General features: G+C 34.1%; 2 protein-coding genes across 2 annotated transcripts; one reads left to right on the top strand and one right to left on the bottom strand.

Annotated features, from left to right (window-relative positions):
* The first annotated feature begins 1487 nt into the window (after positions 1-1487).
* Positions 1488-3804, top strand: LOC121389254 (keratin-associated protein 19-3-like). Its single transcript, XM_041520853.1, has 3 exons — positions 1488-1493; positions 2785-3004; positions 3611-3804. Exons 1-3 carry the CDS (start codon positions 1488-1490, stop codon positions 3802-3804), a joined length of 420 nt encoding a protein of 139 aa, XP_041376787.1.
* A 6792-nt stretch (positions 3805-10596) lies between these two features.
* Positions 10597-11901, bottom strand: LOC121389253 (keratin-associated protein 19-3-like). Its single transcript, XM_041520852.1, has 3 exons — positions 11896-11901; positions 11478-11697; positions 10597-10802 (listed from the first exon to the last, which is right to left on the bottom strand). The coding sequence occupies exons 1-3, from the start codon at positions 11899-11901 to the stop codon at positions 10597-10599; spliced, it is 432 nt and encodes a 143-aa protein (XP_041376786.1).
* Positions 11902-12568: the final 667 nt, after the last annotated feature.

Raw genomic sequence — 12568 nt, 5'->3', positions numbered from 1 at the left:
CATGACCACAATGGTGTATCAAACAACATATTTCTACAATAATTGTTAAATTGTTAAAAGTAATGCACATTATTGTGTTTATTAACAGTATATTTCTTTTTACAATATTTTTTATATTTTTTAACTTAATACACATTTTACACATTATTATGTATATTAACAGTATATGTTTACAATATTTGTTATATTTGTTCAAGTAATATACATTTTATACATTAGTGTATATATTAACAGTATATGTTTACAAATTTGTTACATTGTTTTAAGTAAAACACATTTTAAACATTATTATATATATTAACTATTTATGTTTACAATATTTGTTATATGTGTTCAAGTAATACACATTTTAAACATTATTAAGGATCTGTTGATCCGTCGTTAGCATTGCCATGAGTAGGCCGCACAAATATATTGTTTGCGCAAGCATTGATCAATCACGTAATTATCGATCGACCGTGCGGCGCCATCAACGGATCGGCTTTTAGCACAGCCATCGATAGATTGCGCTGTTTTACCAATGTTTCCGTCTTTAGATTGCGCAAGTATCGATTAATCGCGCTGTAACATTAGTGAATCAGTCGTTACTTTTCGCTGTAATATCGAAAATGTCCCATAGAACATCAGACTTAATAATATCCCCCTCGACAAAAATAGAAAGTTGCATAATTTACTACCAATATAATTAACGACTTGTTACTTAGAATAACGGTGTAAGGTTAAGGATCGCAGCGATGTCTATCGATGACAAGACTATTGACGGATCCATTGCTGTTAAATAGTTTAAGTAATTTACACATTATTATCTATATGAACGGTATATTGTTACTGCATTTGTTACATTTTCATATTTATAATTGGACTGTATATTAATTTAATTTTAACATGATACTATATCTATATAGTGTATATTTGTATATATACACATAAGCTGTTTATCTAAATGTCATATAACCGTAAATAAAATGTGTTGAGTGCGTCATTAAATAAAACATATCCTTCCTTCCTTTTCTAAACGTCATTCTTGGTACAGCTTTCATTAGCTTCCTTAGTTTAACTGCCAGTCACAAAAAAACAAATGCATACTGTATATGCTGCTAAATTCAACGCCGTATTTGGGTACAAAAGGTCATGAAAGTTTAAAAGAGCAATATTAAAATTATATTTTACTTTATGAAGAATAAATTCCAAAATGTTCATAGTTGACATCTCTTCTTGTCCGAGGATTCACCTAATTAGCATATTACGAGCCGAATTCGCCTCCGAGATTACAGCACCGTGTTTTTAAATGTTCACCTATTAAACAGTCGTATGGCGTAGAATCCAATTGCAAAGTTCAATGGTAGTTTTATTCGTCAATAATTATTCTCTTGTGCGTGACGGTGAATGTGTAAATAGTATAAATACTGTGTGCCCAGCTTCACCGGTCATCACAGTTCTCTGTTCAGTCTTCAGAATCCCGTCGTCCTAGTACAACAACAATCAACATGAACGTAAGTTTTCCTAGTTAAATTACCCATGATATTCATCGACTTGTTTTCCATGCTTTTCTAGCTTTGCTCGTTTTATGGAACTGTTTAAAACTTTCTGTTTAATTCAGTAACAGAATAGTGTGTAAGCGTTAAAGTGCGTTCACACCTGTAGTATTCAACTGAGTTGTATTGTAAAAGTATTATGATCGTCTAACTGTTTGTTTTATATACAAACACAAAAAAAGTATTCTGCGTTACATATTTAAGCAGTTACTATTTATAATATTTAATATCTAATTGATATCAAAGTTATTTGTCTTTTTTATTATAGGGTAACAGTGCATAATTTGATTACGTTGTAGAATGAATGAATGAGTCAAAGATTATAGGAACACACCCTAGTTACGGCTAGTTGTTAACCATTACGGCGTTGTTTTTCGCTATTAAACCCATTTTTTCACAAATAAAATTGCACTTTACTTACCGTTTATTATTTAGAATATACATTTCCATTCACCTGAAGTGTTTTTTGGTAATCTTGGTTTTTGTAATACCACAAAATGCATTTTTCGTATTTCATAAAATCGCACGCTCGTCTGAGAAAAAACCGTTGAGCAGACACGGTCTAATCTATTTTTAGAGGGGATATTTCCATTTCAATGTCACAGACGTTGGTATATCACGTGACCGTTATCATTTTGGTTCGGTTTGTTTTCTCGTGCATGGTTCGCGCAATCAACATCCGATTTGTTGTTGTTCATTTGTGAGATTTTTCTTCACAGTTCGTGAACATTTTCAGTAACAATAAAGTTCAGACAAGTAAGTGTCTCAATACAAAACGTTACAAACCCTTAAAACCAATAATTTTGCTAAGTCTTACGATATCTGGAGAGGGGATACAACCAGGACAGAACAGCTGGAACATATCCAGGAGAGGTGAAAGGAACGCACCCCAAGTCTGTGAAATTTGTCGTGACGTAGGCATTGTTGTGCTTCGAGCGACATCTACCGGTGACATCAGAATACTAACTTTCAAAATTATTTCAAGCAATTGGGACATGGGGATTCCCATGGTATTTATCGATATAAAACCTGCTTTTTCACTCCATTTGATAAAAACGTGATCTAAGTGTGTTACAGGTTTGTAGATTAACCAAATTATAATTTATTTTCGCTGGATGGAACTAGGGTGTGCGGCTTTAACATTCTTGGGGTAAAAGAAATTTTGTCCTAAAATCATATATCTTTGTGGTTAGTGACAGCAGGATCAATGCAAATATTTACATGCCAGGTTTGTTCTTCTTATTTGCAGACCGCCCTGTCCACCGTTTTGTTTGCACTTGTGTGCTGCACTGCTCTCGCCTGGTACCCCACCTACAACTACGGACATGGTGCTGGTTACCATGGAGTCGCTGGTCTCCACGGAATCGGCGGTCTCCATGGAGCCGCTGGTCTCCACGGACTCGCTGGCTATGGTGGCCCCGTTTACGGACATGCCGGATATGGTTATGGATACCCAGGGTATGGTTACGGTGAGTTCAATATAATTGATTATTTCTTCCAATGAAATAATTTTCACTGTTAAGAGAAACGTAAAGTGGTCAGTGTACCAGTTTGGTAGCGATTTAACAGAAAACGACTTTGTAATATGTATTATACTTACGTTCTTAACATAAAAATCATAATGTTATCATAAAAACTAATAGAAACGCCTGTACTATTTACATCACAGGACAGCAAGATTCACGAGCATAAAAGATATCAATAAAAACGATGAAAATGCGATGTATTTATGTAGATTTGCCTTTGATCCATCCACACTCGGGAAAACATACACATATTACTATTTTCCTTTGATCCACTTACACTCGTGCAAACATACACATATTATTATTTCCCTTTTGATACATTCACACTCGTGAAAACATACTCATCTTATTATTTAACTTTGATCCACAACACTTGTGAATACAAACAAATATTATTATTTTTCTTTTGATCTACCACACTCCTCAAAACATATACACATTACTATTTTTCCTTTTAATCCACCAAACTCATGAACTTATACACATATTGTAATTATTTCCCTGTTATCCACCAAATTCGTGAAAACATACACATATTATTCTTGATAGGATACGGACACGGACACGGGCTCGGAGCTGGACTTGGTTTCGCTGGACACGGACACGGACTCGGATTCGGCGCACGTGGACTTGGACTAGGTGTCCGTGGACTTGGATTCGGCGCACGTGGACTTGGATTTGGAGGACGTGGATTTGGATTCGGAGGACGAGGACTGGGATACGGACAGGCTCTGTACCACTGAGGACTTGTCTCAAAGATTTAACAACACATACTTTTTTAATAAACGTAAATGTTTTATTTAGTTATTCCAGTCTTCTGTTGTTTATGTTATATGTGAATGTGAATTAAATATAAGTTAAACATCGCATGCCTGTAGTAGAGTATCTGATCTACGACTGGTATATTGTGATGTCATGTCTGAACAGAATTGATTGACGATTTAGCCTAGGGCTTAGAAGAAACGTCAGATGTGCGGTATTTTATGTTATTGATCTCTGCTTGTGATGTTATATTTTGTATTTTTCATTTTGTGAATCAATGGGCAGTCCTCTAAGGTCATGGTATGCATTGTTTATGGAACAACTGTATAGAAAATATTTGTTTAATAGTTTATTCGGTAACAAATATTTGAAACATTTACACACGTACTTAAGTATAATTGGTAACATTTTTAATACAGATTATTTTCTACAACCCTTTATGCAATTATAAAAGCATTTCAAAATTCACGTAGGATACACACTTTAGTCAGAAGCAAATAGTTAGTTATAACAAAACACTGGTAGTGTTTATAGGGTCTATATTTGCGTTCGAGGTTTGTAATAACAAAATAATGTTTTTAAAACCTATAAAAAAAAAAATCGTTATTATAATTGTAAAATACCCCATTTATCCGTGAAGCAGTCTTCATTTTCGAAGTAAATATATTTGTCGATATTTCTGTAAAATTTTACTCTAGTAACAACTTCATCAAACTTTGGCTTCATTTTATCAAATTTGCAGTGGTATATTATTCCAAAGAAGTAATTCAGTTGCAGACTTTCATTTGGATTACAAAGTAAAACAGTACAAATATTTATATTAAACGGTTTGCTAGTGTTCGTTTCAAATCATTGTGTGAATGTTGCCACAGGAGAGTAGTATACCGGCATTGAAACAAATAAATAACATTCGGTAATATTGACAACAATAATAAATATATTAGAAAACATACAGAATCAAATAATAAAGCATGATTTGGAAAGGAATGAATAAAAGCAACATATCATTTTATAAGCATGACTTAAATTTAATCATACAAAATGTAATTCTGGTCGACAAACGATGCTAAGTTGTGGTAAGATCTATAGCAAAACTGTGAAATGTCACAAACGCATTCATTAAACGAAAGCAAATATACAACTGAAATAGAAATTGATAAATTATTTGAATTTTAGAAATCAGCTAACGAAACCAGTAAAGATGAATCTGATGAATGGTTAGCTGACATTATATAAAAAAACACCCTCAATCTTATAGAACTATAACAATAGTAAGATATTTTAGCAAACTTTTCACATCAATTCTAAACAAATTATTACATCACCTTCTGGAATCATCAGAAATACTTAAAGAAAATCAACTGGTTTTGTCTCCCTCTTTATGTCTGTATGTCAGTGTGTCCCACGTATAGTTTCTGGACGTGTTTTCGCATTGCTGATACTAAGCTGACATGTTGCTTAACGCTCTATTTGTCTCAGAATGCATGTTGATAAATAGGCTCGCATAATAATAATAATAATCATAATAATATATATATACACACACACACACATATATATATACATACATACATACATACATAGTTCAGCTGTTGCCGGAGAGAGAGAGAGAGAGAGAGAGAGAGAGAGAGAGAGAGAGAGAGAGAGAGAGAGAGAGAGAGAGAGAGAGAGTGTGTGTGTGTGTAAAGCAACTTTCCAGCATATACCACAACACTGTGTTTGATTAACCTGCCTTGTACAAGAATTATGGTAAAAATCAGCACATTGTCAATTAGTCAATGGGCGTGGCAGTACTCTTTATGGCGCTGCAACAGGGATGAAAACTCCAGTAAAGGAGTAATAAACGAGGCGCTTGGTGGAGATTCACAGAATAATCCAGTAGTTTTCCCAATATCTATACACTGGCAATGTCAGCCATTCATTGTTAAAATTTTAATCATTGATAAACAGAAACACAATAAATAAAAGTAAACTATTGTTAATGCAAATATGAAAAAAAAAATCAAATTTCTTAATCTGTATTAGACAACATAATTGTAGTATTTTTCAAAAAGTAATACACATCATTAGGTATATTAACAGTACATTTTTACAATATTTGTTATATTTGTAAAAGTAATACACAATTTACACATTATTAAGTATATTAACAGTATGTTTTTAAAATATGTGTTATATGTTAAAGTAATACACATTTTACTTATTATTAAGTGCATTAATAGTATATTTTTACAATATGTTTTATATTTTTTTAAAGTAATACATATTTTATACATTATGTATATTAACAGTATATTTTTACAATATTTGTTATATTGTTTAAAGTAATAAACTTAGGGACATGACGTCATTCATTTATTACTATAATAAGATTAATATACTGTTAATGTGTATTACTTTTATAAAAAATATTACAATTATGTTGTCTAATAGAGATTAAAGGGACACACCCTAGTTACGGCTAGTTGTTAACCATTACGGCGTTGTTTTTCGCTATTAAACCCATTTTTTCACAAATAAAATTGCACTTTACTTACCGTTTATTATTTAGAATATACATTTCCATTCACCTGAAGTGTTTTTGGTAATCCTGGTTTTTGTAATACCACAAAATGCATTTTTCGTATTTCATAAAATCGCACGCCCGTCTGAGAAAAAACCGTTGAGCAGACAAGGTCTAATCCATTTTTAGAGGGGATATTTCCATTTCAATGACGTTGGTATATCACGTGACCGTTATCATTTTGGTTCGGTTTGTTTTCTCGTGCACGGTTCGCGCAATCAACATCCGATTTGTTGTTGTTCATTTGTGAGATTTTTCTTCACAGTTCGTGAACATTTTCAGTAACAATAAAGTTCAGACAAGTAAGTGTCTCAATACAAAACGTTACAAACCCTTAAAACCAATAATTTTGCTAAGTCTTACGATATCTGGAGAGGGGATACAACCAGGACAGAACAGTTGGAACATGTCCAGGAGAGGTGAAAGGAACGCACCCCAAGTCTGTGAAATTTGTCGTGACGTAGGCATTGTTGTGCTTCGAGCGACATCTACCGGTGACATCAGAATACTAACTTTCAAAATTATTTCAAGCAATTGGGACATGGGGATTCCCATGGTATTTATCGATATAAAACCTTCTTTTTCACTCCATTTGATAAGTGTGTTACATGTTTGTAGATTAACCAAATTATAATTTATTTTCGCTGGATGGAACTAGGGTGTGCGGCTTTAAGAATTTGTTTCATATTTGCATTAACAATAGTTTACTTTCATTTATTGTGTTTCTGTTTATCAATGATTAAAAGTTTAACAGTGAATGACAGACATTGCCAGTGTATGGATATTGGGCAAACTATTCCGTGAATATCTATCCATTGCCCTTTTTATAAGAGGACAGCCACTCTCGAGGACAACCTTTACCGGAGATGTCATCCCTCTTGCATCACCGTAAAGAAGATTCCCACACCAAACTAGTTTACTAAATTAAAACGAGCAACGAACAGAGCTGATTAGAATAAGTCCAGCTGTGGATAGGATACACTGACACTGTGCTGACTGCCACCATGATTATTGTACGAGGCACATTAATCAAACTGAGTGTTGCGGTATGTGCTGTAAAATTACTTTACACTTTGAGGCTATTTACTCTATTTCTTTTCACACATCAGATTAAAATGATATCTCGTCTTATACCACAGTTGGATCTTGTACATACGTTTTCATCCTTTTATTGAACATATTGTATATATTGGAAACATAGGACTGATCTCTCTCTCTCTCTCTCTCTCTCTCTCTCTCTCTCTCTCTCTCTCTCTCTCTCTCTCTCTCTCTCTCTCTCTCTCTCTCTCTCTCTCTATCAACATGCATTCTGAGAGTACAGCAAAAATAATACATTCCCCTACATGGCCCAACACATAGAGTGTTAAGAAACATGTCAGCTTAGTATCTTGAGGCAATGCGAAAACACGTCCAGAAACTATACGTGGGACACACGGACATACAGACATAAAGAGGGAGACAAAACCTGTTGATTTTCTTTAACTATTTTTGTTGATTCCAGAACGTGAGGTAATAATTTGTTTAGAATTTATGTGAAAAGTTTGCTAAAATAGCTTACTGTTGTTATAGGTCTATAAGATTGAGGTGTATTTTTAAAAAAAATAAAGCCAGCTAACCATTCATCAGATTTATCATTACTGGTTTCGTTAACTTCTTTCTAAAATTCAAATAATTTATCAATTGCTATTTCAGTTGTATACAGTATTTGTTTTCATTTAATGAATGAATGAATTAATGAATGTTTAACGACACCCCAGCACGATTAAATACATCGGCTATTGGGTGTCAAACTATGGTAATGCAAACAAATAAAGTGATGATCAACATCAATATAACAATTCAAGATTTAAATAAAAACAGTGTAAAGAACTGTGCCAAAATACAAATATCACAGATTGATACTGACTTTTACACATACTTTCAATTGTGCTGTATAGGCCACCTCAAAAAGAATGTTACACCCCTGTACCACGGTGAGGATACAGCACGCGCAGGGGTCATGTAATGAATGCGTTTGTGACATTTCACAGTTTTGCTATAGATCTTACCACAATTTAGCATCGTCTGTCGACCAGTATTACATTTTGTTTGGTTACATTTAAGCTATGCTTATAAAATGATATGTTGCTGTTCTTCATTACTTTCCAAATCATGCTTTATTATTTGATTTTGTAGGTTTTCTAATATATTTATTATTGTTGTCAATATTACCGACTGTTATTTATTTGTGTCAATGCCAGTATACTACTGTCCCGTGGCAACGTTTACACAATGGTTTGAAGCGAACACTAGCAAACCAATTAATATATAAACATCTGGTAATCCCAGTGAAAGTCTTCTACTGAATTACTTCCTTGTAATAATATACCACTGCAAATGTGCTCAAATGAAGCCACATTTTGATGAAGTTGTTACTAGAGTAACATATTACAGAAATATCGAAAAATATATTTAATCAGAAAATGAAGACCACTTCACAGATAAATGGGGTATTTTACAATCATAATAACATTTTAAAAACATTATTGTGTCATTACAGAACTCGAAAACAAATGTAGACCCTAGAAATCCTTCCTGTTTTCTGTTATATCTGACTATTTACTTCTGACTAAAGTGTGTATCCTACATGAATTTTTAGTTGCTACATTATATTTGCATAAAGGGTTGTAGAAAATAATCTGTATTAAAAATGTTACCAATTATACTGAAGCTACGTGAGTATAAAGCAAATGTAAATGTTTCAATTCTTTTTTAACAATTGAACGTTATATTTTTGACGTTCATGCGATGATAAACACCAAAACCGTTTTACACACTGTATGTATGGCGTATAATTCCAAATGCATTAATATTGCCATTATAGAAAACTATATTAAAAAACCCAATCGAACTCTATTCCACAATGATTTACAACTGTATCAATACACAAATAAGGGAATTCCCTTAGAAAGTTACATTCGTTTTTTTCCATCAAATCTCCGATTCATTATAATGATTTTATCAATTTTAATTTTCTTAATCAAGTGTGGATAAAAAAGTTATAAAATTTAAAATAACTGAACATCAACTGATAACGCAAACAGGTTTTTTTCTTCAAAAATATCAAACGATAATTAATTAAGAATTGAACGATCTATATACTTAAATGGAAGATTTGTTGTAATGCGGTTAGAGTAAGAAAAGTGAATGTGAAGACTGACATAAAAGGGATAAAGTGGTTTCAGTGTTGCTGTGTGTGTGGATTTCAGAGGAAGTTTGTGATTGTGTGATATTATTCTCGGAAAGGACAGGACGAAGGCGTATGTGTTTTCGCGCGTATAAGTTGTCGATTTGGTGTTTTTGTCAAATGTGACAGGGCTGCGCTCATGTCTCTCTTTTGATTTGTTGAGCATTCTCTGCTATAACGTCTAATAGAAGCTTAATTTGTGTGGCCTGTCATATACATTATATGTCTCAGTTCAAAACTGGAGTCGTTTAAAGCCTGAATTGCGGTGTAAAGTAATCTGGCCGGTGGTCTAAAGGTCACCACAGGTGGCTCGCAGACGGTGTGCGGTGTAGGTCTGTGATTGTCGTCTGTCAGTTTGTCACTGTCACTCACAGAGCAGACGATTTTGGGAATAAAATAGAAACTATGGAATTCTCGGGGATTCCGTTGTTGACGTAAGTGACAAAACGTAGTTCCGGTAATAACATTCTGTTTTTATTTGTTTACCGAAAAAGTGCAGTTTTCACGTTCGTGGAAGAATGAACGTTGGTTTTTTAGATCACGTGATAGCATTTTAACCAATCCAGATGCCTATTACAAAACAGTAATTATAAAGTGGAATTATTATTGAATAAACTATTAAACAAATATTTTCTATACAGTTGTTGCATAAACAGTACATACCGTGACCCATAATGGACTGCTCATTGATTCACAAAATGAAAAAATACACATATATAACATCAAAGGCAGAGAACAGCAATATAATCTATCGCATATCAGATGTTTCTTCTAACCCCTAGGCTAAATCGTCAATCACTTCTGTTCAGACAAAACATCACAATATGCCAATCGTTGATTAGATACGCTACTACAGGCTTGCGATGTTTAACTCATATTTAATTCACATTTACATATAACACAAACATCAGAAGACTGGAATAACTAAATAAATATTTACATTTATTAAAACAGATTGTGTTGTTAAATCTTTGAGACAAGTCCTCAGTGGTACAGAGCGTGTCCGTATCCCCGTCCTCGTCCTCCGAATCCAAATCCACGTCCTCCAAATCCAAGTCCACGTGCGCCGAATCCAAGTCCACGGACGCCTAGACCAAGTCCACGTGCTCCGAATCCGAGTCCGTGTCCGTGTCCAGCGAAACCAAGTCCAGCTCCGAGCACGTGTCCGTGTCCGTAACCGTGTCCGTATCCTATCAAGAATAATATGGTAAAATAATTATAATATGTGTATATTTTCATTAGTTTGGTGGATTAAAAGGAAAATAGTAATATGTGTCTGTTTTGACGAGTGTGGTGGATCACAGGAAAATAATAATATGTGTCTGTTTTAATGAGTGTTGTGGATCAAAGGAAAATAGTAATATGTGTCTGTTTTCAAGAGTGTGGGTCAATCAAAAGGATAGTAATAATTTGTGTATGTTTGCACGACTGTGGTGGATCAAAGGCAAATATACATCGCATCGCAACGACATCGCATTATGATCGTTTTTGTTAAGATCTGTTATGCTAGTGAGTCTTGCTGTGCTGTGCTGTGATGTGAATAGTACAGATGTTTCTATTAGTTTTTTTTATAATCAAATTATGAGTTTGTATAAATATCCAACAGATAACGTAACACATATGGAAACTTAAATCTTATAAACTATACTATACTAAAAAATATATGTTATATTATATATACAATCCCATTTGAAAAGACGTGCATATATATAATGCATATAATGCATATTACATAGACCTTTTCTGTTAAATCGCTACCAAACGTTTACACTGACCACTTTTCTTGAAACTTTTATTGGGTATGTGTTTCTCTTAACAGTGGGAATAATTTCGTTAGTAGTAGTAATAAATTATATTAAACTCACCGTAACCATAGCCTGGGTATCCGTAACCATATCCGGCATGTCCGTAAATGGGGCCACCATAGCCAGCGAGTCCGTGGAGACCAGCTGCTCCATGGAGACCGCCGATTCCGTGGAGACCAGCGACTCCCTGGTAACCAGCACCATGTCCGTAGGTGTAGGTGGGGTACCAGGCGAGAGCAGTGCAGCACACAAGTGCGAACAGAACGGTGGACAGAGCAGTCTACAAAGAAAATATTAAGTTCTGTTTATAGATATTCTGACGTTGAATACTACAGGTGTGATCGCACTTTAACGCTTACGCACTATCCTATGTCTACTTAAAACAGAACGTTTAAACAGTTCCATAAAACGAGCAAAGCTAGCAAAACATGGAAAAAATTCGATTAATATCATGGAAAATGTGACTAGAAAAACTTACGTTCATGTTGACTGTTGTTGTACTAGAACGACGGGATTCTGAAGACTGAACTGAGAACTGTAATGGCCGGTGAAGATAGGTACACAGTATTTATACTATTTACACATTCACCGTCACGCACAAGAGAATACTTATTTATGAATAAAACTACCATTGAACATTACAATCGGATTCTATACCATATGACTGTTTAACAGGTGGATATTTAAAACACGGTGCTGTAATCTCAGAGGCGAATTCTGCTCGTAATATGCTAATTAGGTGAATCCTCGGACAAGACGAGAGGTCATCAATGAATATTTTGGAATTTATTCTTCATAAAGTGAAATATAGTTTTAATATTGTTCTTTTAAACTTTCATGACCTTTTGTACCCAAATACGACGTTGAATTTTGCAACATATATGCATTTGTTTTTGACTGGCAATTAAACTAAGGAAGCCAACGAAAGCTTCACTAAGGATGACATTTAGGAAAGGAAGGAAGGAAGGAAATGTTTTATTTAACGACGCACTCACCACATTTTATTTACGGTTATATGACATTTATCTTAACAGTGTATCACTGGCGTAGGAAACGGGGGAGGGGCAAGGAGGGCATGTGCCCCCTTGATATATTTTGCTTTATATTTGCTTTATAATAGTGTAAAAGTGTGTAAATATAAAAGTGTGCCC

This window comes from Gigantopelta aegis, chromosome 14 (genome assembly GCF_016097555.1).
Source record: "Gigantopelta aegis isolate Gae_Host chromosome 14, Gae_host_genome, whole genome shotgun sequence".
In the NCBI taxonomy this organism is placed as follows: Eukaryota; Metazoa; Mollusca; class Gastropoda; order Neomphalida; family Peltospiridae; genus Gigantopelta; species Gigantopelta aegis.
Note: the sequence above shows the minus strand (reverse complement) of the source record. Positions and strands in the feature narration are given on the sequence as shown.